Source organism: Saccopteryx leptura, chromosome 3, assembly GCF_036850995.1.
Source record: "Saccopteryx leptura isolate mSacLep1 chromosome 3, mSacLep1_pri_phased_curated, whole genome shotgun sequence".
NCBI classification, from domain to species: Eukaryota; Metazoa; Chordata; class Mammalia; order Chiroptera; family Emballonuridae; genus Saccopteryx; species Saccopteryx leptura.
The window spans coordinates 102,300,726-102,328,445 of NC_089505.1; the positions used below are offsets into that span (position 1 = coordinate 102,300,726).

Consider the following 27,720-nt stretch of genomic DNA (forward strand, 5'->3'; position numbering starts at 1 on the left):
TTCCTGGGCTGGGGGAATAAGCAAAGAGGAAAACAGCCAGGTCCTTACCTAGTCAGTGGCCTCCTCCCTCCAGGAAAGGCAACATTCGGCTCACAGCTAAGTGACTACCACACAGATGGGCCTCAGGTGCCCCCAGCTCCCCGTCTCAGGGAGACACTTAGGCAAGTTCACAGTCCTCATGTTACCAGGGGTGTTGGCTGCAAAACTGGACCTCGGTTCTTGAGTTCAGCAAAAGTTTATTTAGAAAGTTACAGAGGTAGCTGAAGGGCCCTTGGAGCTCAGGAGGAAAGCAGAGGTGACCTGCCTGGCGGGGGAAGGGGAGGGGAAAGCTGCTGATGTGCGGGGTGCACTGGGCCCTTCCTAGATGGTTTTAAAGGCTGGCAATTTAAGGGAGGCCTTAGGGGAGGATCTCAAATGAATATTTATCAGCTTTATGCTGATATGCAAAAATGAGATTTAATTTCCTGACTTCATCTGTCCTTGTGTGTGGTTGGCACAAATGGTACTAATTGGATTTTTGCTGTCTATCTCCCTGAGTGGGGTGATTTAAGCTATCTACCCTCTCTAAACCACTTATTCTTAAGTGTTTTTGGTTAGAGAAGATAGGTTTTTGTGATTTACTAGATGGCTGTAAACTTCTTGGCTGTTTAACTATCTGTCTCAGTTTCCCTATTCCACTTGTCCTTGCCTACTGGCCTGTCTCCTTTCCAACCCCGCTAGCTTCTTGACAGACTCATAAGGCAAAGGCCAGGCTGACTGAAGACGAGAAGTGAGTCAGGGAGGCAGGGCTTCCCTCCAGCATCCCTCACCGCCTCACTGTCTTTCCCGGAGGCTGGTGGTAGGACAGCACTGGCTGAGGACCAGGCCCAGCCCCAGCCCCAGCAGGAACGGACCCAGGAGCCAGAGGAGTGGGATCATACTAGCTGTACACCTGCTGAGTCCCCATTCTGGGGCTGGCTATAGTCAGATGGAGGAGAGAAGGGGAAGAGCCACATCCCTGGAGTGAGCAAGGCTCTTCCATACTGAACCTGGAGCTAAGGTCATGAGAGGGGTCTGATTTATAACACAGCCAGGGTAAACAGAGTCCTGGCCGGGCCCGGGGGACACTCGGCCCTGCCATCTATCTGCAGGTCCTGTCCGTGCCCCAGTTGGCACCTGGCCAGGCAGTCAGTCCGAGGGGCCCTGGCATGCCTGACAGTCCTTCATGTCCTCAGAGTAGTGCTCAATCTGGATGGTCATGGTGTGAAAGTGGAACTTCCCCTGCAGGCGGGCACTGGCTGCCTTCAGCACAGCCTGGGCATCTGTGTTCTGAGCTGGGGCCCAAGAGGACACACCAGAAAAACAGTTACTCACTCTTGGGCCCTTAGAAACAATCGGGAGCCCAACTCTCATGCCCTACCCACAGCAGAACAGGATAGGTGATCGTGAACATCAAGAAAGCCCAGGTTGCACTCCTGCCCCAGGCAGCCCCCCAGCTCCCACACCTGGCACAATCCTGAAAGGACAGGAAGAACACTGGCTTTAAGGCTTCCCTCCGCCACTTAGCTGTGAAAGCATAGGCGAGTGACTCTATCACCCAACACGCCCCGGCCTCAGTTTCTTGATCTATAAATGGGCACGTGATGATCAAATGAAATAGTGTGCAAAGCACTCAGCACGGGGCCAGGTTCAAAGCATGGACACTGCATCTGGAATCACCTGGACCCGTCAGGGATGCCCCAGGCCTCTGGCTGCCTCTCTCCCTCACCCCACCCTTCGTGTCCCCACCACTTACCGATGGCGATGTGGACAGACAGCACAGGCTGGGCCACAGTCAGCGCCCAGATGTGCAGGCTGTGCAAGGCTTCCACCCCCTCCACCGACAGCAGCAGATCCCGAACAGCTGTGAAGTCCACACCCTTGGGGGTCCCTGGGGACAGCAGGGATGAGGCTGAGGGGACCTGCTCCCTTCCACTCATGCGGCCCTGCTGTTGTCCCCACTTCCCAAACCATCTCCATCTTCTCACTCTGTTGTATTTTCCTCTTAACAAACTTCCACTGTTGCAATGATCTCATTAGTTTCTTGTCTGTCACCCCCTCTAAAATAAAAACTCCATGAGAGCAGGACAGTCTGTCTCGTTTACCACTCTATCCTCCTCAGTGCCTAGAACAGTGCCTAGCCCGGAGTAAGTGCTCAATAAAAAGTTTTTTTGTTTGTTTGTTTTTTAGTGGAAAGGGAACTGGAAATTGCTGTACCCACGTGGGACAGCATCACTGTCACTTTTATCTGGGTCAGTCACGTTCTCGGAGAAAAAGCTCTCACGTGCAGCTAGACACTTCTGCTGACCCCAAACCAGGATCCAGACTGGCCTTGCTCACACAAAGACCCAGAATTCAAGATCTGGAGCACAAGAAAGCTGGGTGAATAGTGTGGTAACTCAGGGCAGGCCATTTACCACTACCTATCACCCCTCAAAGCCCAGCTACATCCTCCTGAGGCAGGGGCCTCAGAAAAGAGGGCCTGCAGGGGTTCACCGAGTCAGCAGCCTTGTCCCACATGGACTGTCTTTTTCTGAGCCTGTCTGCCCCGCCCCATGCAATGGGAAGCACAATCCTCACCCCTCTCTCTGCCTGAGGGAAAGCAAATGGAGACTGAGGAAATATATGGGGAAGGGCTGGAATGCCAGGTGCTACAGACCCAACCCAGGAACTGCCCGACCAGGCAAGGAGGACACATCTCAGCAGGAAGGAGGCACCCTTGGGCCTAGAGGGGAAGGGAGGGCATAGTGCAGGGGACATTTCCAGGAATGGCCACACCTGAGGGCCCAGCTCCACGCCAAGATTGGCCTGGGGCCCCAAGCTATGCCAAGGTCCAGGGCCTGGCGCCCCACCAGTGTGCTGGGATCCAACCTTCATCCTTGGAACTTCAGTTAGAGCTGGAGAGCCAAGAGCAAAAAGGGAGCTCCAAGCACGGTTACCTTCCATCAGCACCAGGATCACGTCTCTCAGGATGGTCAAGGTTGTCCCCAGAACCAGGATGGAGAAGAGGAAGGTGCAGATGGGGTCCACATACTTGTACTCTGGCTGCGGGAAAAAGGGAAGGCAGAGCTGGGGTTCAACACCCAACACTTCAGCTTCCCTTCTCCCTTCCCTCCCAGCACTGTGTTGGGAAGAGGGGCCCTCTCTGCTGGTGTACATGAGCCTTACCCTGGCCCTGTCTCCCAGTTTAATCCATGCCCACCACAGCTCAGAATAAGGCATAGTCCCTCCTACCACTCCTTGCTCAAGGGGCTGAGACATGGACAGGGAGCTAAATGGAATCTTAGACACTGTCTAGTCCATTATCCACATTTATAGGTAGGAAATTGAGGTTCAGTTAGAGCAAGGGACTCACTCTACATCAGACAGCTAGCAAGGGGTGGAGCCAGGCTTCAAACCCAATGCCTGACTCTTTCCCAATATCCCACCCTGCTTCTATGTGAAGGGCAATGCCCAGGCTTCGGCAGCAAACATGGCTGGTTTTTACTCTGGCTCCATAACTTACCAGCTGTGTGACACAGTGCAAGTCACTGAACCTTTTTGAGCTACAGAAAACCCCGCTACCTACCCTTCCGGGTTGTGGTGAGTATCAGAAGCGCTGCTAAGGGTTGTTGTGAGAATCAGAAGTTGGATAAATAAATGTTCCTTCCCTCTCCCCACCCTTTTGCCAAGAACTAGGAGGGAGCTAGAATCTGGAAAGGGTCCTGTGCCAAGAAGACCCCCGTCCTCATGACCTACACCCTGCCCCCCACCCCCGGCCCACCTCCCTCTGTCCCCAGCTCTGACCTTGAAATATAAAATATAGGCTGCCACCAGGACACCCAAGCTCTGCAGCAAGTCTCCTATCACATGGATAAAGGCAGCTCGGACACTGGGGTTCTCCTGCTGCTGGCTGCTGTCATGGCTATGCCCATGGCCGTGGCTGTGCCCGTGGCCGGACTGGTGAAGAGTCAATCCCATTCTACAGAAGTGGAGACAAAGCCAGGGGGCTCACTAAGGTAGCTGGTAGAGGTTTCAAATCAGCCAGGTAGAGGACACCCATTAGGGCTGCCCTCCCTGTGAGGCAAACACCCCAAGCCCCCAAACTATGTGATCCCTTTGGCTACATGAGGAGCCCGACTCATGTGGCTTTGGTTCAGAGTGCTACAGGAGAAAGGGCTCAACTACAATGCCAGGCTGAATCTGGGCACAAAGATGCCCTAGTGCCAAATCTCAGAGCAGGAGGGCACCATGAAGGTCTCCAGTTCCCCTCACCATTGTCACAGATCGGGAGCTGAGTCTTAGAGGGGGAAGTGGCTTGCCCTAGGCCAGTGGTCGGCAAACTCTTTAGTCAACAAAGACAAATATCAACAGTACAACGATTGAAATTTCTTTTGAGATTCACATTTTTAGTATATGTGCTGCCGAAGCGAGCACTGAGATTCACATTTTTTAAACTTAAACTATATAGCTTGACCAGGCGGTGGCGCAGTGGATTGAGCGTCGGACTGGGATGCCGAGGACCCAGGTTCGAGACCCCGAGGTCGCCAGCTTAAGCGTGGGCTCATCTGGTTTGAGTAAAAGCTCACCAGCTTGGACCCAAGGTCACTGGCTCGAGCAAAGGGTTACTCGGTCTTCTGAAGGCCTGCGGTCAAGGCACATATGAGAAAGCAATCAATGAACAACTAAGGTGTCGCAATGCGCAATGAAAAACTAATGATTGATGCTTCTCATCTCTCCGTTCCTGTCTGTCCCTATCCCTATCTCTGACTCCCTCTCTGTCTCGTTAAAAAAAAACAACAAAAACCAAAAATAACTATATAGGTAGGTACATTCCTTATTGAGGTAGTGCCCGCACGTGGTATTTTGTGGAAGTGCCACACTCAAGGGGCCAAAGAGCCGCACGTGGCTCGTGAGCCGCAGTTTGCTGACCAGGGCCCTAGGCCACTGAATAAGGGAGAGAGAACCCAAATAAGACAGATGCTGTACACACCCTGCCTCTCACTGAGGTCAATTTTAGTCACATTAGCTTGAAAAAGAACTTGGATTCTTCTCCTGCAAGAACAAAACTAAAACCCTCCCCACTTAGGTATGAAGGCTCCCAGGTTATTCACCAACATGTAGGGGTTGGGGGCTGGAGTTGATGCTGGCCCAGATTTATAGTTCCTGATGAACTTGGCCTAGGCCTAAGGCAGAACCCAGATGTTCCAGGTGCCAGAGCTCAGACCATCAGGGAAATTCCGTTTCTGTAGCCTCTCTTGGAGCGGGGCCTGCCCTGCTTCCAGCAGAAGGCACATAGTTATGCATGTGAGAGATGGGAGGACGGAAGACTCACTCACATGATGTTCACGGCCACTGCGCAGCCAGCCGTTATCAGCATGGTCCCTCCCTCGATAGCATAGTCCCCAGAGATCAACCGCTCCACCGCCAGGTACACCAGTACCCCGGTCACGACCCAGATGGACAGTACAGAGAGCAGGGCTCCCAGGATCTCTGAGAAACCGCAAAAGCAATCTTAGCATGGGACCTAAGGCTGAGGAGACCGCTCAGTCCCTCTAGGATCTCCCGCCCCCCAAGTCCGGTCCTGGGTCTGGTTGGGCTCTGCTGAAAGTGTGGCTGCATCTAACCCCACCACTCATATCTACAGACAATGTCAGCGCTAGAAGGAAATGAAGAAGTCATTTAGGTCTTACATGTAATGAAAATGACTTTTTCATATATATACCTATTGCTCAGCTGGCAAACTGAGGCTTCTGAGGAGGAGAGGGTGGACCATCTCCCATCAAGAGGAAAATGACGGTGCAGCCCAGAGATGAACTAAAGATGGTTTAAAGCCTGTATCTTCCAGAAGTTTTTGCTGACCTTACCCGCCCCCAGAACTGGTCCATGGAGTTATGTGCAGTTAATGCTACAGTCATTTGTTCTTGAAATTCGCCCACTTCATTTCATAGGAAAGTGAACTCTCCTTCCTTGCAGACTGGGAGTTCCCAGAGGACAGAAGCCAAGTTTAACATTATCGTCCCTCATGAAAGTCACCCTTCTAAACTCACTCAGGGTCTACCCATTATAGCCACTTAACAACCCATGTCTGGACCTGTCCCGCTTCCAATTCCACCCGCATCCAGATCAGGGCCCTCACCAGCTCGCTGCCAGCCGAAATTCATGGTCTTGGTGGCTGGCCGGGAGGACATCCAGAGAGAGAAGAGGCTGATGAGCATGCTGGCAAAGTCAGTGAGTAGATGGGCTGCATCAGTCATGATCGCCAAGCTATGTGCTAGGTACCCACCTGCAGAGGCAGTGATGAGGACAGAAGGTCCTTATCAGCTCCCCCAAGGAGCCAACTTTCCAGACTGTGTATGCAGCAGGGAAACCATGGGCTCTGGAGAAAGACACGGGACCAGGACCAGGACCTCTCCACCCATTTGTTGTGTAACCATGGGCAAGTACTTTCTCTGCACCTCAATTTCTACCATCTGTGAAATAGGACTAACAGCATCGATTTAGAGGATGAATGTCAAAATCAAGTTCAAATAGGGCCTGGAAAGCATACTAGGCATTCAGTAAATGCTCTTTCCTTCTAGGCATTCAGGCCTTTCCTTACACACTGGTTATGTGTGATCTTGGGCGTTACTTAACCTGAATATACTTCAGTTTCAATATCTGTAAGATCAGAAGACTAATCCATATGACAGCACAAGGTTGTTTAGAGGATTGTGTGCGATAGCTGTACTATATGAAAAACCTAGCAAAGAATAGGGACTATAGTCAATAATATTATAATAACTATGTATAGTTTCAGATGGGTACTAGATCTATTGGGGTGATAACTTTGTAAGATATAGAAATGTCTAATCACTATGTTGTACACTTGAAACTAATCTAGTAAGTCAATGGTAATTGTAAAATAAAGTTTTTAGCCCTGGCCGGTTTGCTCAGTGGTAGAGCGTCAGCCTGGCGTGCGGAAGTCCCGGGTTCGATTCCCGGCCAGGGCACACAGGAGAGGCGCCCATCTGCTTCTCCACCCCTCCCCCTCTCCTTCCTCTCTGTCTCTCTTTTCCCCTCCTGCAGCCAAGGCTCCACTGGAGCAAAGTTTCCTCAGGCGCTGAGGATGGCTCTGTGGCCTCTGCCTCAGGCGCTAGAATGGCTCTGATTGCGGCAGAGCGACACCCCAAGATGGGCAGAGCATCGCCCCCTGGTGGGCATGCTGGGTGGATCCCGGTCAGGCGCATGTGGGAGTCTGTCTGACTGCCTCCCCGTTTTTCTTTCGGAAAAATACAAAAAAAAATTAATTAATTAATTAAAAAAATAAAATAAAGTTTTTAAATAAAAGAATTTTTTCTTGTATTATTCAAAATACAATAAATAAATAAATAAATAAATAAATAAATAAAATAAAGTTTTTAAATAAAAGAATTTTTTTCTTGTATTATTCCGAAGCTGGAAACGGGGAGGCAGTCAGAGGCAGAGGCCACAGAGCCATCCTCAGCGCCCGGGGAAACTTTGCTCCAATGGAGCCTTGGCTGCGGGAGGGGAAGAGAGAGACAGAGAGGAAGGAGAGGGTGAGGGGTGGAGAAGCAGATGGGCGCCTCTCCTGTGTGCCCTGGCCGGGAATCGAACCCGGGACTTCCGCACGCCAGGCTGACGCTCTACCACTGAGCAAACCGGCCAGGGCCAATAAAAGAATTTTTTAAAATTAATTAATTAATTTATTTATTCATTTTTAGAGGAGAGAGAGGGGGAGAGAAAGAAACAGAGAGAGAGAAGGGGGGAGGAGCTGGAAGCATCAACTCTCATATGTGCCTTGACCAGGCAAGCCCAGGGTTTCGAACCGGCGATCTCAGCATTTCCAGGTCGACGCTTTATCCACTGCGCCACCACAGGTCAGGCTAAAAGAATTTTTTAAAAGACTGTTTCCATCCAATGCTGGTTGAATCCATGGATGAGAAGAGCCAAATGTAAATTTTGGGGTAGTCAAAAGTTACACGTGGACTGTGCTGGTTAGTGCCCCCCCCCACACACACACACACATTGAGTGTCAGCTGTTATTAATATTGCTGGAACATTCAGGAGAAAAGCCTTTTGGATCATACAGACTATCCATGTGCCAATTTCATTTAATTAGCACAAGTCCTTACCAATGACCTCCCCAATCATGAACACCAGGCAGATAGAAGAGGCCACATAGAGCTGACGACGGGCCCACTCCTTCTTAGGGTCACAGTGACTACCAGGAGGACCCTTCTGGGCATGACAGTAATGGTTGTTCTCCAGAATAGATGGCACATCCGAAACAGGTGGGGACACAGAAATCCAGCCAGCTCCATCCTGCCACAGAGATCCCATGTAAGACCTGGCCAGAGAGAAAGGGAAAGAGGAGATTCAGCTCTAAGATGGGGACGATGGAGAGCTGACTCTAGTCTTGTCCCTCCATGGGGCCTTGGCATTCCCATATGTACCATTAGGAGAACGTGGACTGTCGAACACTCCACGTTCGACAGTCCCTGAGGAGTGAGTGACCAGAAGCCCATGTTCTCAGGTGGGTGCTGGAGAATGACCAGTCTCCGGGAGTCTAAGGGCCTTGGCCTGAGATGTTCACTCCTCCCCCATCCCTCCCAGGGCCTGGAAGAGGCAAAGACCTTGGGAAGTGGCCAAGGGGCGGAACCAGTCCAGCCGAATACACAGAAGAAACAGAGCTCAGGCCCTAGCAGATGGGCAAACCCTCCTCTCGAGCACCTGGTGACGCAGGGCCTCCCAGGGCGAGGCTGCCCGGGGGCAAAGTGCCCGGCAATGGGCGGGACTCTAGGCATCGCACTCCCCACTAGCGACAAACGGGCAGGGGGCAGATCTGTGCTCGGCCGCGAGGGAGGGATGATTTCCCGTGCCACGCTGGATTTCCCCCTCTCTTTCGCCTCACCCCACCTATCCAATGTGGTCTTAGTTCAAGTCACCGTCCAAACCATCCTAGGATAGCACACAAGGAGGTGCCTCTGATGCCGCCCAAACTCCCACTCCTATCCAGGCTCTCGCCTTACCGGGCTCCGGGACTGGCGTCCAACAGATGCAGCTTATCCGTGGCCTTCATGCGGGTCGGGAAGCGGCGCGTGGACGCCCCGCGCAGTAAGCCCGGGAAGTTGCGCGCCAGACGCTACGCGGCGCGCACTCACCTGCGGAGAGATCCCTGTGTGCCTCTCCCGTCGCCCCCGGTGCGCCCCACGCCCGCCCTCTCCGCCGCGCGCCTGCCCCAGCCCCGGCCGCACTGGGGCCGCGGTGGGATCGTCCGGCTGTCGCTGCCGCCGCCAAGCCGCACCAGCCCCGGGTCCGTGCGCCGGATCACCTCGCCGAGCGCTTTATCCGGCCCTCGCCACCCCGTGTGAAGTGGCCTGCCGCGCGTCGTGTGCAAAAGCCCGTGGGGAAGGGGGAGGGGTGGCCGGCTGCAAAGGATGCCCAGGGGCTCCCCCCGAACACCCAGGTTCTGTGTCTTGGTGCCCGGGGAGTCTACCCGGCTTGAGACGAAAAGCCGAACCGCTTCTACTGAACGAGGACTGGGCGACCGCTGCACGCACTCTTCCCCGCGAGGGCTGCCAGCGTTCCATCGAGGAGTTTTCGGATCTTGGTTTGCAGGAATTCGCTTTGGATCCCGGGAGAGCAGGAATGTGGCTCCTGAGGCTAGGGGTTGTGTCTTCCCCTCTGGCTGGAGATTCTTGAGAGTTTGATAAGTTTCCACCCTCAGGCTACAGCCACCTGCGGTCGGCCTGTGTCCCGCTTAGGCTAGGAAAGGGGGTCCTGGAGGCGGGCCCTGCCTCCCTTCAGGCTGGGGAAATGATCTTCTTTAGGACTGGTTGGGAATGCCCGACCCATCCTCGCCACTGAAGCAGCGCCAGGTCCTTGCCAAGCACTCTGATTAGACCCTGGAGTGACTAACCCTATCTCCAGTCCCTACATAGGGCAGTGTCGCGCTTTAGCATCAGTCTCCACCTTGGCAGAACTGACATCACCGCCCCCTCTCCCCTGCCTCGCAGCAGCTCACAGGAGCTCCAGAAGGTGCCATGCATGATGTTCCCCCTCTCGCTTTCTGACCTCAAATTCCTTCAGTCTTCTATGGGAGGCTACTTTAGAAAATAAAACAATAAGAAAAGCAAGTGTGTGGTTACCAAAAAAAAAAAAAAAAAAAAAAAAAAAGACAGACCTGACCTGTGGTGGCAGAGGAAATAAAGCGTGGACCTGGAACGCTGAGGTTGCTGGTTGGAAACCCTGGGCTTGCCCGTTCGGCACAGATGGGAGTTGATGCTTCCGGCTCCTCCCTCCTTCTCTCTCTCTCTCTCTCTTTCTCTCTCTCTCCTCTCTCTAAAATGAATAAATAAAATCTAAAAAAAAAAAAGAAAAAGAAAGAAAGAAAAGGAGAAAAAAGACAAGATGGTGGCTACCTCTAAGTGGAAGAAGTTATGATGGAAAGGGGGTACATGGAGGATTTCTGGTACTGACAATGTTCTTTTTCTTGACCTCCATGGTAGTAACATAAGATTTCATTTTACAGTAGTTTATTAAACTCTATAAACAGTTGTGTACACTTGTGTGTCTGTAATATAGTATATACTTTTTAATTGAATTTATTGGGGTAATACATTGTTTAATAAATTATATAGGTTTGAAGTGTACAATTTTTTTTTTATTTTAGTGAGAGAAGAAGGAAGAGAGAGAGAGAAACATTGATTTGTTGTTCCACCCGTTTATGCATTCATTAGTTGATTCTTACATGTGCCCTGACTGAGGAATCAAACCTGTAACCTTGGCATGTTGGGGTGATGCTCCAACCACCTGAGCTACCAGGCCCAGGTGTACAATTCTACAATACATCATCTGTATACTGCACTGTGTGCTCACCACCCCAAGCCAAGTCTCCTTCCATCACTATTTATTTCCCCTTTACCCTCTTCTACCTCCCCCACCCTCTTTCTCTCTTGTACAATTATTTAAAATGCTTCAGAACTTGAGAAAAGACTAGAAATGAGAGCAAAATCTGATTCCCTGAAATTTAAAATTAAAGACCTTGAGTTAGCCTTGGAAAAATTCCCAGAAGTGAAAGTGGGCTAAGGTGTGATAGTTTAAAGTACTTTCATAAAGTGAGTTCTATAGAATGTTCATTCCGGAGGATGTCACATAAATAAATAAATTGGGAAATTCTGGGTTAAATATTCAATCCACCAAAAAATATTAAGAGCCTTAAAGGTCAGGCAATATTCCAAACACCATAAACTTGAGAGACCAGTCATTGTCTAAAGTCAAATAGCTTTCTTTATGGCAGGACTACTCAGAGTCCTTAACTTGCTACTGTGTTCTGAATGTCAAAAAGGTGGGATAGACTCTGCAGTGTTCCTCAAATTTAGAAGTTCAAGGTGCAGACCCAATTAATGCACTGTCCCCCGGTTCATTAATCATTTCTCTCTCAGCCCCTTGGCCCCTTCTGGAGTGAATATTGGCTCCAGCAGAGCACCACTGTGCAGCTCCAGCACCCAGGCTGAACCCACTGGACCATGGAGGTTCTACTCTTCCCACAACCTGCAGTCAGCTGACGGTGTGCCGTCTAGCTTCGCTTCCCTAGCAGCTGTCCAAAGGGGACATGTGATGCAACCTGGACGTGTAAGGGAATTAACCCTCTGGGAGCCCAGCTTCAGTCCTGGGGCAGGGGAGGAAAGGGGCCAGCAGACAAAAATCTCTCCATTATTCCCTCAAATCTTTCCGTTATTCCCTCTGATGAAATGCTCTGAGTCAGTTGTGTTCTTTATGACATACTAGTAACATCATATGGGACTGAGCAAATGGCTGAGTCTCTGGTGAAGCTGTGGCCAATGCAGTAGTGAGATATTTACTCTTTACTTCTCTCCTTTCCTGCCTTGCTTCCACTTTCCCTCTCCTTGGCTGCCCTGGGATTGTATCTAGACTAAAACATTGAAGCTTTGCCTCAGGTTCTGTTTTCCAGAGGACCAGAGAACAGGGCATGAAACCTGTTTCCTGAGGATCATCTCAGTCAGTTTTCCATGGAGCGGTCGTTGGGAAATGCTGTAAAGAGCTCTTTGGTGAGACAGAAGCTCAGCCTCACCATTACTGTCTCCCTCCTGCCACACACTTCCATCCTCTCTGAACTCTCCAGAAAAAAAAAAAAAAAAAAAAGGCTGAATAAAATCCCAACTCCTTTGGTAATAAGAGGAAGAGAGCACTGTGCATTTATTAAAACGACATGTAACACAAACTCAGTCACCATCCCCTGTGGCGGGGCTAGAAACTGAAATACGGTCCGGTATCCCCCCGGGTTTGTGAGTGCTGCCCAGCCCTCCCAGCCAGGGAAGGAAATGAGCGGCTGTATCAGCCTGGCTTTCTTCCCTCCTACCTAACAACCTCCAGTCACACAATGACCAGGCGTTATCATACAAAAGTTCCTTTACAAAAAGCACCAAATTGGCATACGTATACAAGTATATACAAAATCACATTTTAAAAATGTACAAAATATTCTATTTTGCACCAATGTAGAAAAGTGTCCTGTGTGGTTCTTTCAAGCACATTTCCAACTCTGCTTCAGTGACTGCTGGACACAGCGGTGGAGGTCCTACTCCTAGTCCCTGCTCTCTGAGCAGAGAGAAGACACACCTCCCCATTGCCCCTCCAGGGGCCCCGACCCCTCCCATCCTGGGCCTGTCACCAAGTTAGCTGGGCCCATCCCCACCCTCCCCAGTCTCTCTGCGTCTAGAGGGTTCTTTTCCTCATCCAGCTCCTTACTGGTGTCCTGAAAGAAAAAAGACCAAGAAACACAAGGTGAGACAGTGACTCAGGGGGATCCAGGGCTTACCAAGCTATAGTGACAAAATGATTAAACTCTAATTCCTTTTAAACTAAAATATAATTTAGTTGCCAAAACAAAATTGGATTGCACATTCAATACCAAACTCCAAACGACCGTTTTGTATTTTTCAACTAGACTGAAATTTAGTTTCAATAATAACTTGGCTTTTAAAATAATATGTAATGTTAGGTCCTGGCTGGTTGGCTCAGCAGTAGAGCATTGGCTCGGCATGTGGAAGTTCTGAGTTCGATTCTCGGTCAGAGCACACAGGAGAAGTGATCATCTGCTTCTCCACCTCTCCCCCTCCCCCCGCTCTCCCTCACCCCCCTCACCCCCCTCTAGCAGCCATGGCTTGAATGGCTCAAGCAATTTGGCCCTGAGCACTGAGGATAGCTTCATGGCCCCCACCTCAGGTGCTGAAATAGCTTGGTTGCTGAGCAACAGAACAGCAGCTCTAGATAGGCAGAGCATTGCCCTGTAGGGGGCCTGCCAGGTAGATCCTGGTCTGAGCTCATGCAGGAGTCTGTCTCTGCCTCCCTGCCTCCCCATCTCTTACTTAATAAAATAAATAAATAAATAATAACATTAGCAAACATGTCCTTCCTATATGCCTGACACTGTGTTAAAAGATTCTCTAGTACTCTCTGTTATAATCTTTTGAGGTCAGTACTATTAATGCCCCCATATATAGATGAGTAACACAAGGCTCAGAAAAATTATGAACTGCCCAAGATCACTACACCAGTCCATCATAAAGCTGTGATTCAGAACTCTTAACTATAGTCTGCCAGGTTAGCAAACTCAGATGCCTATGGGGACAAGCAGATGACATAAATGAGGGGAGCAGGAAGACTGAGTGGTGGGTCTAGCAAGTGCATGTCCCATGCAACGGGGGCAGTCACTGCCCAGCACCAACTCTCTGGGGTGAGAGAGAGGGCAAGCCCAATATTGTTAGCTCTTTCCAAATTTTTACAAGAAGGTGGAAATCCAGATTCTTAGTTGAAATCTCCTTTTTAAAAAATCATTTAAAACATCTCCTAATTTTTAAAATGTTGGCATCTGATTTTTAAAAAATTTAAACATTGTGCTGGCCAGCCTGACCAGAAGGTGGTGCAGTGGATAGAGCATCGGACTGCGATGAGGAGGACCCAGGTTCAAAACCCCGAGTTTGCTAGCTTGAGCCCAAAGGTTGCTGGCTTGAAGTCCAAGGGCACTGACTTGAGCCCAAGGTAACTGGCTTGAACAAGGGTTCACTTGGTCTGCTGTAGCCCCCCTGCTTCAAGGCACATATCAGAAAGCAATCAATGAACAACTAAGATGGCACAGTGAAAAATTGGTGCTTCTCATCTCTCTTCCTTCCTGTCTGTCTGTCCCTGTCTGTCCCTCTCTCTGTCTCTCTCTGTCTCTGTCACAAAAAAACAAACAAATAAAAAACACATTGTGCTGGCCAAACAAAATAACTAAGTGAACTGGCTCATGAGGGCTCTCTCTTTTATGTCAGTTATGCTGCATAGCTTTCCATATAGATAGAGGTCATTTAGATATAAAAATGGGAGTTTTTAAAAAATATATTTTATTTATTGATTTTTAGAGAGAGGAGTGAGTGAGAGAGAGAGAGAAAGAGAGAGAGAGAGAGAGAGAGAGAAGGGGGAGGAGCAGGAAGCATCAACTCCCATATGTGCCTTGACCACGCAAACCCAAGGTTTTGAACCGGCAACCTCAGTGTTTCAGGTCGATGCTTTATCCACTGCGCCACCACAGGTCAGGCCAAATGGGAGTTTTTTTTATTATGAATAGTTTGGAGCTTTTCTCTCTAAGGGTAAAGGGAGCAGGACTTTATCCTTAAAGGGTTTACACATATTGGGAATGTCACATACTGGCATCATCCCAATGTCCAGCACAGCACTTTGTGTACAGTCAGCACCTCACGTTGTTGAATGAATGAATGAATGAATGAACGAACGAACATAGATGGATTTCTTACCTTCCTCCTTGCCTTCTGTGGACTCTTCCTCTTCCTTATCTTCTTCTTCAATGAACTCTTCCTCTTCCTCATCTGTGTGTGACAAAGAACAATGGTGTTAGGATAAGCTGGTTTCTCAGAGAAGTTACTGAAAGGGGAATGAGGCTGGAGAGAGCACTGCTCCCAATCTCTTCCGATGCCCAGTTGGAGTCAGCGGCCATGCAATGACATCAGAGGCCCTGCTTTCTTCTCCCTCCCCTTCCATCCCACACTCTCCAAAGGAGGGAGGGTCAAGAGGCTTCTTTGTTGCAGTAGCTGCAGCAGTTTGTACCACCTGATCTGCCTGTGACCAGAGGGGACTTTGATAAGCACCCTGTACTTCTGCATAGACAGATAAACATCACCTGTGAAGATAAGACAAAACCACCTTGATTCTCAGTGATCAGAGTCCTTGTCTTGAAAGAATTTGCCCAGCCTTTGAAATCTGCTTGCCTAGCACTCTCTGTCCACTTTTCCTCATTCCTCAGCCTAGAGAAGGGTGGATAAGAGATGGGAAACACTGCTGGGGCCATCTGCTCCTTGGCTCTCTGAAGCTGAGCCCCAGACAGTGACTGAGTACTACCTATGTCTGCGCTTTCCCATCCTGGCATATCATCTTCAAGCTCTGCTAACAAGGTATTGTGTACCCCCTTTCCAGAACCACTTCCTTAATCCTTTGGAGCCTTGAAAGGATCACCATAGAATCAGAGCATTTGTCCAGAATGTCTGGGAAGAAGCTTGAAAGAGTGAATATCTCCAAAATGACTGCCCATGGTCCAGCCACCTAGCTGGAATCTATGCATAACCCAGGGAGTTTTGCTGCTGTTGATTAATCACTATCACATTAACCACTCAGAGCAGCATTTGCAGAGGCCTTATTATGTGCCAAGTGTTGGGCTAAGTGCTGTACATGCATGTCTCATATAATCCTCACGAGGGTCTTGTGAGCCAGGTGGCCCTTGGTGGCATTCACATGGGCTACTTACTGGCTGTGCATCCTTTAGGTCAGTGGTCCCCAACCCCCGGGCCACGGACCAGTACCGGCCTGTGGGCCATTTGGTACCAGTCCACAGAGAAAGAATAAATAACTTACATTATTTCCATTTTATTTATATTTCAATCTGAACGATGTTTTATTTTTTAAAAATGACCAGATTCCCTCTGTTACATCCGTCTAAGACTCACTCTTTTTTTTTTTTTTTTTTTTGTATTTTTCTGAAGCTAGAAACGGGGAGAGACAGACAGACTCCCGCATGCGCCCGACCGAGATCTACCCGGCACGCCCACCAGGGGGCGATGCTCTGCCCCTCCCGGGCGTCGCTCTGCCGCGACCAGAGCCACTCCAGCGCCTGGGGCAGAGGCCAAGGAGCCATCCTCAGCGCCCGGGTCATCTTTTGCTCCAATGGAGCCTCGGCTGTGGGAGGGGAAGAGAGAGACAGAGAGGAAGGAGGGGGGAGGGGTGGAGAAGCAGATGGGTGCTTCTCCTGTGTGCCCTGGCTGGGAATCGAACCCGGGACCCCTGTATGCCAGGCTGACGCTCTACCACTGAGCCAACCGGCCAGGGCCTAAGACTCACTCTTGATGCTTATCTTGGTCACGTGATACATTTATCCATCCCACCCTAAAGGCCAGTCCGTGAAAATATTTTCTGACATTAAACCGGTCTGTGGCCCAAAAAAGGTTGGGGACCACTGCTCTAGGTAGACCTCTCACCCTCCCTTGGTTTTATTTGCTCAACTACAAAATGGAGATGACAACAGAAACTACCCCAAGAAGTTGCTGTATTAAATGATAGCATTTATGTAAGGGCTTAGCGCCTGGGACATAGAAAGTGCTTAATAAACACTAGCTGTTGGTATGGTTCTCTCCCCATTTTCCTATGAGGAAACTGAGGCTTGGGGAGATTATGGAAGGTAGTGCAGGTCCACACTGATCACACAGTATGATTCACTCTTGAATATCTTCGCTTCGGGAGGGTGACAGTGGAACAGGCGATCTATGACAATGGCGCTGCCCATGTCTCTGCTGGCATGGCAGCTTTAGCATGCACTTCATCCTCACCCACAAATGGGCTACCTCTGGTGGTCTGAGAATAGACATCACACCAGATTCCGCAAGCTCGCAGGAGAGCCGAGCTTTCTCCTGCCAAGCCAGGTCCAATTCTTCCCTATTCCTGCACACCTCTCTCTGTCCTGCTCATTGAAGCATCACCTGCCAGAACAGGGCAACAGCCGGCAAAATTGGATTCACCCTCTCTTTCTCTGTTGCTGAATAACTAACTACCTCTTAACTGTGACCTTGGGCAAAGTATCAACATCTTTGGTCTTCATCGGGTTTCATTTTCCCTTATGATTTCCCTCTTATTACTGTTACAGTTACATTGTTACAATTATTATAGGTGCTCTATGGAAGAGTAATTATAAACAGAAACTGCACCGTGGGCCCATTGCCTCAAGCAGTCTCTTTCCATTCCCATGTTCCTCTGCTTTGCCCACCTCCACTTAGCTCCCAGCCCCCTTAACCTAGTTATTTTTTAAATATTTTTTTTAATTTTTATTTTATTTAATTCATTTTAGAGAGAAAGAGAGCGAGAGAGAGAGAGAAAGGGAGGAGCAGGAAGCATCAACTCCCATATGTGACTTGACCAGGCAAGCCCAGGGTTTCGAACCAGCAACCTCAGCGTTCCAGTTCGATGCTTTATCCTCTGCGCCACCACAGGTCAGGCCTCCTTAACCTAATTTTTAAAGTTAGAAGAATTAAGCTCAGAGAGGTGGAGGGGTTTGTCAGAGGTCACACAGAGAACAAATGGCAGCCCCAGATTTAAACTCAGTTCTGCCTGTCTCCTGATGCCATGCTCGTCCTACAGCCCCAAAACTCCTCCCGGCAGTGATAATTTATTGTGCAACAATTGTGTACCAAGCATCGTGCTCCGTTCTGGACTCATCTAGGAGTTGGCTGTACGCGTTTGACTGATATCTGGGCATCTTTGCTAGTGTGTCTGCCTCTGCACGGGGGCTCAGTGGGAAGGAAAGGAAGCTGATTTCCAGGGATAGAGCAGGGAAGTAGACAAGTGGCACCACCACCTCCTTTACCTGTCCCAAAGTCGATGGCCCTCAGGGTATCTGCTATGTGCTCTAAATCCAAAGTAAAGTAGTCCATATTTTCAAAGCCATGCTCTGTCTTCCCCAGCTGGCAACCCTTGGAAGCTTCCACAATGCTGTGGAAGAGAGAGGCAGGGGGGAGGGGAGTGAGATCTCTGGGGCTTAGTTCAAGGAGGGGGTGTTTTAGCTCCAACTCACAGCAGTATGCATGCCTGTACCCACACCCAGGCCTTGCACCTAGTGGATCCCCCTAGAGGGTTGGAGTTTTTCCTCCCCAGTCATAGCAAGAACCCGTCCAAGAAACAGGGGATGAAGTAAAGGCCAGGAAAGCTAGCCTGGAACGAGACCCTTCCAGCAGCCCTAATGTAAGGGGAAGGCCCACTGGACAGAAGTCAGAGGCCCTGGTGGGAGCTAGGGCCTTGGATCACAGCCCTGGGAAGACACTGACCTTTTGATGAGTTGCTTGGCACTCTGTGGGGGGGAGAGAGAGCAAAGGGTTAGGATTGCATTAAGGCCCCAAGAAATCAGCAAAACCAGTGACTGCATGCTGCAGATGGGCACCTGGTGCCACTTCCTAGCCCAGCTGTGACCTGTTTCCCACCCTGAGCTGAACAGAACTTGGATCTTTTCCCTCTGTCCATGGTCTGCCCAGGTCTTGGTGATCACTCTACACCCTTCCCATTGTCCTGACAGGAAGCTTGGATTTTAGAGATATCCATGTAAACACCTTAAATCCTGAACTCCCCAAGATGAGAATCTAATCCTAATCACTTTTTTATATCTGATGTCCAGCACAAAGCCTGGCCTACAGTAGGTAAATTTTTATGGAACCAAACTGTGGAATCTTACAGCTGATCCTTTTGTGACCCCCCCAAGAATCTCTTCTGGGGCATGGCTGCATCTCGTACATCTCTGTTGTTTCCACCTCAGTGGATGACAGCAGTAGATGACCAATTAATGGTCTCTAGGTTTAGGTAGGGATTGTTTCATGTCCATTTTACAGATGAGGAAACTGAGCCTCAGGGGGATTTTAAAGACTTTCCCAAGGGCACATCGGTGGTCAGTGGAGGAGCATGACTTTGAACCTTAGACAGAGCTGCTGAGTTGAAGTGGCTGCCCCCACGCTACTAGCCCTGCTCACCAGAAGGAAGATGGCTCCCCCAGGCTCATCCAGAGACTGGATGGCTGTCTCCACCAGCTTAGTGGACTTTTCCAGCTGCTCCCGGTACTGCTGGATGAGGGCCTCAATGAAGCTGAGCTTCTCCTCCTGCTCCCGCGTGATCCGCTGCAGCAACTCGCTCTTCTTCTCGTCCAGGATGGCGTACAGCACGTCAAACTTCTGGCTCAGCTCTTCCTTCACCTGGTGACTGTTCTCCTGGGGACGGCAATCTTGGAGTCACATCCTGTGTGGTCCTCCCTATCCCCAACACTTCATTCCTGGCATGGGTGTGCTAGGAACAAAGGCTCTAATGCTGGAAGAGGTCTTACTACACCCTCATTTTACCTTCATTTTAAGAGGAAATGAAGGCTTAGCAAGAGGAAAGCACTTGCTAAGGTTTCACAGCTACTCAGTACATGTTTGGAGTCTGGCGTTATGGCAGAAACAACCCCCTTCCTCAAAAATAGAGAATCTAGGGTTAAATGAGATGACATATATTATGGTCCCCCCTATGTGTCCCCAAGTCACACTCTTCCCCCCATTTTAGGACCAAGACTGGATTCCAGAAACTCTGCATCACAGAAGAGGTTGAGAAGCAGCTCCTCCCCAGTGACCTCTTCATTGAGGCTCCTTTCTCTTCAACACAGATGCTACATCTTAGCTTCCTATCTGTAAAATGGATATATAATAGCATCTCACCAGACCCGGGGCTCTAGCATCATCTATCAGCCTAGGAGCCTGTCATGGGTGATAACAAAGTCCCCTTCCTCCCTTTGAACCTATCTACCACCCACTTTTCGTCTATCGGCAATACGATGATCCCTTCCCCCATCTCACCTCCAGACCCCTATCCCAAGTGAGGAAAGAAAATCATGGATGCATTTGCAGACATAGAAAAGTTTACTTCTGGCTCTACAGTCTTTCTACTCAAAGTGTGGTCCGTGGACCAGCAACTCGAGCAAACCCTGAGAGTTTGTTAGAAATGCAGGATCCATGCTTCATTCCAGACCTACTGAATCAGAACTTGAACTTTAAGAAGACCCAGAGTGATTTGTATTCACTTTAAAGTATGAAGCCTTGGTCTACAGTGCACCAAAGAACAACGGTCTAAAAACTACTAATGCTTAACAAAACAAAACAAAAACTGGGAATTATTGGTGGGACGGGGTCTGTCTTGTTCACCACCGCATCCTCAGGGCCTTTGGCAGGGCCTGACTCACAGCTGCGCACAAGAAGCATTTGTTGATTTGTTGAATGAGCAGCCTGATGGATTAGTCAGTCCCTGTCCACCACCATCCCTGCCCCAACCTTGAGTCACAACCCAAGGGTGCGACTTCACCCTACAGACCAGGCTGCACCGGAAGTTTCAAACCCCCAGGGCAGAGCTATTCTGTCCCCTCACCTTGGTCACTCGACTGGAGTCCTCCAGCTGAGTGATGATGGTCTGCATGCGGTCGTTCCCCGCTACCAACATGGAGATACAGTTGCTCATTTCAGTCTAGAGAGGAGGAGGGGGTGGGGGATCAGGAGAGGAGAGACAAAAATAGTCTCAGGGCCTGCCCTCTTGGGAGTTGGCAGTAAATGGCACCCTCACTCCCCATCTCTGCTAGAAGGAGCCTCAGTAGCTGTCTGGTCCCTTTTTCTGAGGTCCCGCTTAAGTCCAGAGCAGAGAATATCAGGGAGATTCTGTTTCCTATTTTATAGATGAAGCACAGAGAGGGGAAGTGAGCTGCCCAAAACGCGCAGCAAGGTACTAGTGGAGGAGGGGCTTGTTTCTAGGAAGGAAGGGATGAAGAACAGAAAAAGAGTTGGGAGTTCTAAAAGAGAGAGACCAAGAGGAGAGTGGGAGGTGGGGAAGAAAGAGTATGGGAAGAGGGGCCACAGCTTACTGCACAGCCAGGACAGTGGGTCCCCCCCCAGGCCTGGGGCTCAGGGAGAGGGCTCTCCGCTGCCCCCTGCTGCAGGCAAGTTTGAAGGCGGAGAGAGATGACCAGCACAGGAAGAGATATCTGGGACCCAAAGCACCCTGGGATGAAGAAGTCATGGCCTGAGAGGGCCCTTGGTGTCCTGGCCCTGAAGCCTAGTCTCTCCCCTGTGGCCACACCCAGGTACTCTCAAGTGGCTCTAAGTATAACCCGTGAGCTCAGCCACCTCCCCCAGGAAGGCAAGGACTGCTGTCTCTGCAGCCTGGGAAGTCCCTCCAGAAGAACCATTACTGAAAGACCAGCTCAGCAGATCTGCAGGGATCAAATCAACATCCTGAATCATCGGGCCGTGCCCAGCAGGCCCAGGCTGGGGATAGCAGTGGCTCGATCCAGTACCTTTTGTCCCTGGAAGACACTCTGCAGCGGCGCCACCTCACAGGCCTGGTGGGCCCCAAACACCTTGCACATGGAGCACGTGGGCATCTCACACGTGAGGCAGTAGATGTTGATTTTCTCATCTTCATGCTCCTTGCACATGGGGTGGCTGCCCTTCTGTAGGGGCCTACTGAAGTGGAAAAGAGTCAAGAGTCACAAGGTAGGAGTCTCCTCCCCCGCTCCAATCACAGAGTCACCCCAGGTCTATGACCCAAGTTCTCAGTGATTAGATGTCCTTAATAGCCCTGGCCGGTTGGCTCAGCGGTAGAGCGTCGGCCTAGCGTGCGGAGGACCCGGGTTCGATTCCCGGCCAGGGCACATAGGAGAAGCGCCCATTTGCTTCTCCACCCCTCCGCTGCGCTTTCCTCTCTGTCTCTCTCTTCCCCTCCCGCAGCCAAGGCTCCATTGGAGCAAAAGATGGCCCGGGCGCTGGGCATGGCTCTGTGGCCTCTGCCTCAGGCGCTAGAGTGGCTCTGGTCGCAATATGGCGACGCCCAGGATGGGCAGAGCATCGCCCCCTGGGGGGCAGAGCACCGCCCCTGGTGGGCGTGCCACGTGGATCCCGGTCGGGCGCATGCGGGAGTCTGTCTGACTGTCTATCCCCGTTTCCAGCTTCAGAAAAATGAAAAAAAAAAAAAAAAAAAAAAAAAAAAAAGATGTCCTTAATAGTTTTTTTTTTTATCTCCTGGGAACCCAGGACCAGGGAAGCCACTGACACCAGGCTGTTTTCACATGCTAGGACTCAGACTCCGGTGATAGATTTGGCCTGGACATGGGAAGGGTGGTAGAATCCCAGAGTCAGATCTGGAAGCATTTTCAAGAAGAGGAAACTAGGCCTCAGAAAGGTGAATTGACTTGCCCAAGGTCATCCAGCAAGTCAGGGTTGAGGAGGCTAAAGTCTGTTTGCTCTAATTATAGTCACTATAGCTCTTAGTTTCTGCAGGCTGTGCTCTAGGTGAAGCAATTCATACTCATGGCCTCATTGGATTCTATATTTAATCCACCAGACTGTAATCTCCACCAAAACAGGGAAACTTGCCTGTTCTCTTTACTCCCGCACCTGTAGTGTGCAGTGCCTTGCACAGAGGACGTGGTAAGTGGATACAGGTAGAGAGAATAAATCAGTAAACAGGCCATGAGGGTGCCCTAAGGCTCAGAGAAGGAAGCTGTGTGTGTGCCTTAACTCACACAACTAGTAAGTACCTGGGCAGCTCAGGGCTCTCCAACGGCCCTGCACAGGCCTTGACTTTTAGCCAGAGATTGTTTCCAGGGTCTAGTCCAGGGGTCGGGAACCGTTTTGGCTGAGAGAACCATGAATGCCACATATTTTAAAATGTAATTCTGTGAGAGCCATACAACGACCCGTGTACCTTATGCATTATCCAATAAAAATTTGGTGTTGTCCCGGAGGACAGCTATGATTGGCTCCAGCCACCCGCAACCATGAACATGAGCGATAGGAAATGAATGGATTGTAATACATGAGAATGTTTTATATTTTTAACGTTATTATTATTTTTTATTAAAGATTTGCGAGCCAGATGCAGCCATCAAAAGAGCCACATCTGGCTCACGAGTCACAGGTTCCCGACCCCTGCTCTAGTCTCTTCCTTCTCTTTCTTCCCAAACACTTATTCTTAGAATGTCTTTCTCCCTGTGTCCTTCTCTCCACTTAGGGTCTCTGGTTTGTTTTCTGTGCTTCTCTGAGGAAATTGGTCATCACCTACCCAAGATTCATGTTTTTGGGGAAAGGCATTTAGGTCTTATCTTCCCAGATAGACTACACACTTATTTAGAGTCAACGCCATGTCTATATACTATCTCTGATTTCCCAGCGCCTAAAATAGCAGGCACTTCCCAAGCCCAGGATTCTGCATCTGGGTTTCAATCCAGATTGGTCTGCATTTATTCATTCTGTGACCTTGGACAAGTACTTTAACTTCTCTGAGCTTTGATTTCTTCCCAGAGCTACTGGGATCATGGCAGGAGCTGTTTGTAATGAGTGTGTAGTGTGTGGCACAGAGCAGACACTCACTAAGGGCTGCTATTATTGTCATCCAACTATGCAGAAAGGCCTCGAAGGATTCAAACACAACAACTGTGTGGGCTAATATTTTGGTGCACTGTTAATTTTATTATCATTATAATGATAAAAAATACATGTATTTGGAGTTTTATAGTGTTGAGCCCTAGCAACATGAGAGGCAATAGCAATTAGAAGTGTTCCTCATGGAGTCAGTCAGACAGGCTCCCTCCCAGCCTTACCACTTGAAAGCTGAGTGGCCTTGGACAAACCTCTGACCCTCTCTGAGCCTCCTCATTGTATAATGGGGGTAAGAATGTCTTACAGGGTTACTGTGAAAATAAAATACAGCTAATGCTTGGAAAATGCTTCATACAATGCCTACACATAATAGGTGCTTGGTAAATATTTGATTTTTTTTAGCAAATGCATGAGAAAGAGAGAGACAGACAGATGAACAGACAAAAAGAGAGAGAGATGAGAGGCATCAACTAGTAGTGCAGCACCTTAGTTGCTCATTGATTGCTTTTCACACATGCCTTGACGAGGGAGGCTCCAGCTGGGCCAGTGACCCCTTGCTCAAGCCAGCGACTATGAGATCATATTGATGATCCAACGCTCAAGCTGGTGACCCAGCGCTCAAGCTGGTGAGCCCGTGCTCAAGATGAATGAGTCTGCGCTCAAGCTGGCAACCTCGGGGTTTCAAACCTGGGTCCTCAGAGTCCCAGGTTGATGCTCTATCCACTGTGCCACCATCAGTCAGGCAAATATTTGGTATTTTTAACATTTCCTATCAAAATTCTATATAGTTACAAAAACAGATCTTACTGTCCCCTCTGCAAGCAGGGGAGATGAAGGCCCAAAGAATTACCCAGGATCCTACAATGCCTTAGTAATAGAGTCAGACTAGCAAACACAGTTCCCCAGGCCTAGTCTCTTTTTCACTAGGATGGGTCTGTCACCTTTCCTTGGGCGGGACACTCTTGCAGTCAGTCACTTGGTGATAGTTTTGGGCCATAAACGCTGTGAGGTCAGCAACCTAGAAGTCTTGTCAGGAGGTCTTGATTTGTAAAGATTCCCCTCATAGCTGTGTCTCTTTCCAGTTTGAGGCCCAACACTGTACAGCCTCCACCACTCACAAATTCTGCATGAGATGGAGCTGCTATGCTACAGTCAGGGAGACGTATTGCTCAAATGCCTGGGCCCACCTCCAGCTCTTCCACTTCCCAGCTGGGCAACCTTGGGCAACTGACTTCACCTTTTTGAGTCTCAGCTTCCTCATCTGTGAAATGGGGATGCTAAGTCACACTAGCCCCATAGAGTTGTTGTGAGGGAGCAGGACAAAACATTCCCAGTGCCTGGTGCTGTGCCACCTGGCCCATGGGACCTTGGCCTTTGCTATCACTATAGAGCAGCAATTTTCATCCTTTTTTATATCGTGGCACACAGAAACTAATTACTAAAATTTTGTGGCACAACAAAAAAATATATATTTTTGCCTATCTGACAAAAAAATAGATATAATTTTTATTCATTCATATTGGACGGCTATTGTGTTAGCTGTTGTTTATTTGACAATCTAAGAGAAAAGAGGTCAGTTCCCCGGACTAACTAGTCAGGTATTGCACATGTTACAAATTCTTGTGGCATTCCTGCTGGAAATCGCTGCTCTAGAGAAACTGGCTATGTCCTCCCCGGGCACTTTCTCTGCTTCTCAGGGCCACTTAGCTGGCCCCAGTGCCTCTCTGTCCCTCTCACGTCTTTCCTCTGGTTCCTATCTCAGCATCGTTCAGAAAGGCAGCCTGGGCCCCTTCCTATTCACTGAGTGACATGGAGAAGCAGGGTTGGGGGACAGAGTGAACCTCTTTTCCCGCCTGAGGAACTGGCCAGTGCAGCTCGCCCAGCTAGGGGGCTGGGTCCCCAGCAGACGAAGGAGGAAGGAGCCTGGGAGAGCTGGGCACAGATGGCCAGGGAGGGAGGACAGGCCCCAGCAGCCTGGCAAACTGACCTTGAACACTCCTGCTTGTAGATGTCAATGATGTTCTCCACCAGCAGGTTCCGCTGTAGGCCGTACACTCCGTGGCGATCCATGATCACCTCATGGCGGCAGGAGGGGCAGCGGAAACGGCCTCCCGACATGGACATCGAACCACCCCGGTTGGTCCAGTAGGGATTGGCGGCCTGTGGGTGCCCAGAGCAAAGGTGAGGCCTGGGCTCTCTCCTCAGCCCCTGCCCTTTCTAATCTCCAATTATCCTCCCCCCTGCTTGCCCCAACCGTTCTTTTTTTTTTTTTTTTTTTTTTAATTAATTCATTTTTAGAGACAGAGTAGAGAGAAAGAGAGAGAGAGAGAGGAAGGGGAGGAGCAGAAAGCATCAACTCCCATATGTGCCTTGACCAGGGAAGCCCAGGGTTTCGAACCGGCAACCTCAGCATTCCAGGTCGACGCTCTATCCACTGTGCCGCCACAGGTCAGGCTACCCCAACCATTCTTGTCAAACCACAGGACCTGGAGGGTTGCCCCCTACCCATCCTGAGATGAGGGGTGGCTCACATACACAGGGAGCACCCGAGAAGCACTAAGCAACCAACAGGTTTGGGAGTCAGCAGACCTGGGTTCAAGTCACAGTTATTCTCTGAATGACTTTGGGCAAACAACCTTATTCCGCCAAGCCTCAGTTTGCCCATTCATCAAATGGGCATCATAATTAGAGCCAGCGACTAGGGCTGCTACTTTAAAGGTAAAATAGTGAGAGAACATTTTGTAAAGTGCTTCTGGGGAAGTTTGAGTCCTGCCTCCCAGCCAGGGCATCCACTCTTGTTCCTTTCTTAGAGAGAGAAAGCCCCTCCGGCCCTATATCGGAGGAAACAGCCTCAAAACAGGAGCTGCCTCTACTGCTCAGAGCCTCCCTCCCTCCCTCCTCCTAAACTTCTGGGCCCCCTGCCACCAGGGAGTTGGCTCTAGCCTCCGGGGGTCTGGTTTCTCTCTCCTCTCCCCCACTTATCACTTAAGGCATTTGACTCCTGATTAAAGAGTCAACTGCGTGGTCAGGGCAGAGGTGGCCGGTGGCAGGGCTGCGCAGGGTGGGGAGGGGAATCATGCGTCATGGAAAAGGAACGGGGCAGCCAGAGCCGCCACCCCAGTGCCGCCCCCCCAGCCCAGCCCAGCCCAGCCCAGTCCCAGGGCCTTTGCCAGGGTTTACTTTGCAGGAGACAGAACCGGCCCTGGTTTAGAAGGGTCCTGGGCTAAGAGGGAAGAAGCTCTCCTCAGAGAAAGCTGAATAGCCATCTGAGCCCCCAGGACTCAGCCATTCCCAGCACTGACCTGGAAGATGTCATTGGCACACTTCCGGCAGAGGTTGTGCTGACACGGCAAGATGACCACCGGCTTGGTAAACATCTCCAGGCAGATGGGACAAATGAGCTGCTTCTCCAGGTTTTCCAGTGGGTTCCCGTCCTGGATCAGGCTTGATTTATAATCCATACTGTCAGATGTGGGCCCACCTGGCTGCCTCCTCTACCTGTCTCACTCTAAGCAGACTTGGAGTCTCGCCTTTGTCACAAAACACCCGTTCGGAGCCTCGTGGTGTTCTTCACCTGGCGCCGGAATTCTGTCTTGGTCTGGGGCCCCTCTGATATTTATAGCTGGACCCCGGTCACATGAGCCCTAGGAGGGGACCAGCTGAGCATTCCAGTGCCAGCACGGCTGGCGGGGCTTGAATTTCCACCCGGCCTGCAAGACCGGCCTCTCAAATCACGTGTGGGGATGAGCAATCTCTGGGCCCCTGGAACGGGGGTCGTAAACAAGAACAGCCTGTTCGTGGGCAGACTTGGGGGGAACTGGGTACTCAGAGTTTTCTCCAGAAATTGTCTCCTCCCACACCAGGCTGGTGAGCCAGGGATGGCACCCAGAGAATGAGCCACTGGGATATTTGGGGTTAATAGCCAGTGACCATAATCAGGTCTATCCCTCCTCTGGAGTCCTGGGCAGCTCCCAAGATGAGGGGACAGGGCAGCCCCTCTCTCTGAGCCCAAGCTCTTGCTTCAGATGCGAGCACAGCCTGTGCCTGGAAACTTTGACATCCTCCATCCCCACTAGCCTGTCCCCCCATTCTTTGACCACTAATCCCACTTTAATGCTGAAAAGTCTCCCTTAAAATGTAATCCAATCCCTTCATTTTATAGATTTTGACACCAGGTCAAATAAGGACCTTTTTCAAAGTCAAAGAAAGTAAGTGGCAA

General features: G+C 50.1%; 3 protein-coding genes across 5 annotated transcripts in view; all 3 read right to left on the bottom strand.

The window, feature by feature from the left end:
• The window catches only part of PAQR7 (progestin and adipoQ receptor family member 7), a 373,180-nt gene that overhangs the window by 172,417 nt on the left and 173,043 nt on the right, over window positions 1-27,720 (bottom strand). The window lies entirely within an intron of this gene.
• On the bottom strand, window positions 602-9,894 carry SLC30A2 (solute carrier family 30 member 2). Its single transcript, XM_066375471.1, has 8 exons — window positions 9,030-9,894; window positions 8,133-8,347; window positions 6,137-6,283; window positions 5,337-5,490; window positions 3,805-3,979; window positions 2,958-3,063; window positions 1,775-1,909; window positions 602-1,313 (listed from the first exon to the last, which is right to left on the bottom strand). The coding sequence occupies exons 1-8, from the start codon at window positions 9,077-9,079 to the stop codon at window positions 1,168-1,170; spliced, it is 1,128 nt and encodes a 375-aa protein (XP_066231568.1). The 5' UTR covers window positions 9,080-9,894; the 3' UTR covers window positions 602-1,167.
• TRIM63 (tripartite motif containing 63) lies at window positions 12,196-27,102 on the bottom strand. 3 transcript variants are annotated; one of them, XM_066375475.1, is made up of 9 exons: window positions 26,804-27,102; window positions 25,489-25,661; window positions 21,419-21,584; window positions 20,500-20,595; window positions 19,080-19,313; window positions 18,387-18,409; window positions 17,930-18,054; window positions 14,820-14,891; window positions 12,196-12,778 (listed from the first exon to the last, which is right to left on the bottom strand). In XM_066375475.1, the coding sequence occupies exons 1-9, from the start codon at window positions 26,960-26,962 to the stop codon at window positions 12,768-12,770; spliced, it is 1,059 nt and encodes a 352-aa protein (XP_066231572.1). In that variant the 5' UTR covers window positions 26,963-27,102; the 3' UTR covers window positions 12,196-12,767. The 3 variants fall into 3 exon arrangements, with proteins under 3 accessions (XP_066231572.1, XP_066231571.1, XP_066231569.1); XM_066375474.1 differs by having other exon boundaries at window positions 21,419-21,587; window positions 26,804-27,101; XM_066375472.1 differs by lacking the exon at window positions 12,196-12,778 and having other exon boundaries at window positions 14,722-14,891; window positions 21,419-21,587.

Bases quoted from the DNA above. Each gene is read 5' to 3' on its own strand.
- SLC30A2 (XM_066375471.1), bottom strand. From the start codon at position 9,079: ATGAAGGCCACGGATAAGCTGCATCTGTTGGACGCCAGTCCCGGAGCC. The intron at 8,348-9,029 runs GTAAGGCGAGAG...CTCTCTGGCCAG, and splicing joins GACGCCAGTCCCGGAGCCCG to GTCTTACATGGGATCTCTGT. The intron at 1,910-2,957 runs GTAACCGTGCTT...TGCTGTCCCCAG, and splicing joins GATCCTGGTGCTGATGGAAG to GGACCCCCAAGGGTGTGGAC.
- TRIM63 (XM_066375472.1), bottom strand. From the start codon at position 26,962: ATGGATTATAAATCAAGCCTGATCCAGGACGGGAACCCACTGGAAAAC. The intron at 21,588-25,488 runs GTCAGTTTGCCA...TTTCCACTTCAG, and splicing joins TACAAGCAGGAGTGTTCAAG to TAGGCCCCTACAGAAGGGCA. The intron at 14,892-17,929 runs GTAAAGGAGGTG...TGTCACACACAG, and splicing joins GGCCATCGACTTTGGGACAG to ATGAGGAAGAGGAAGAGTTC.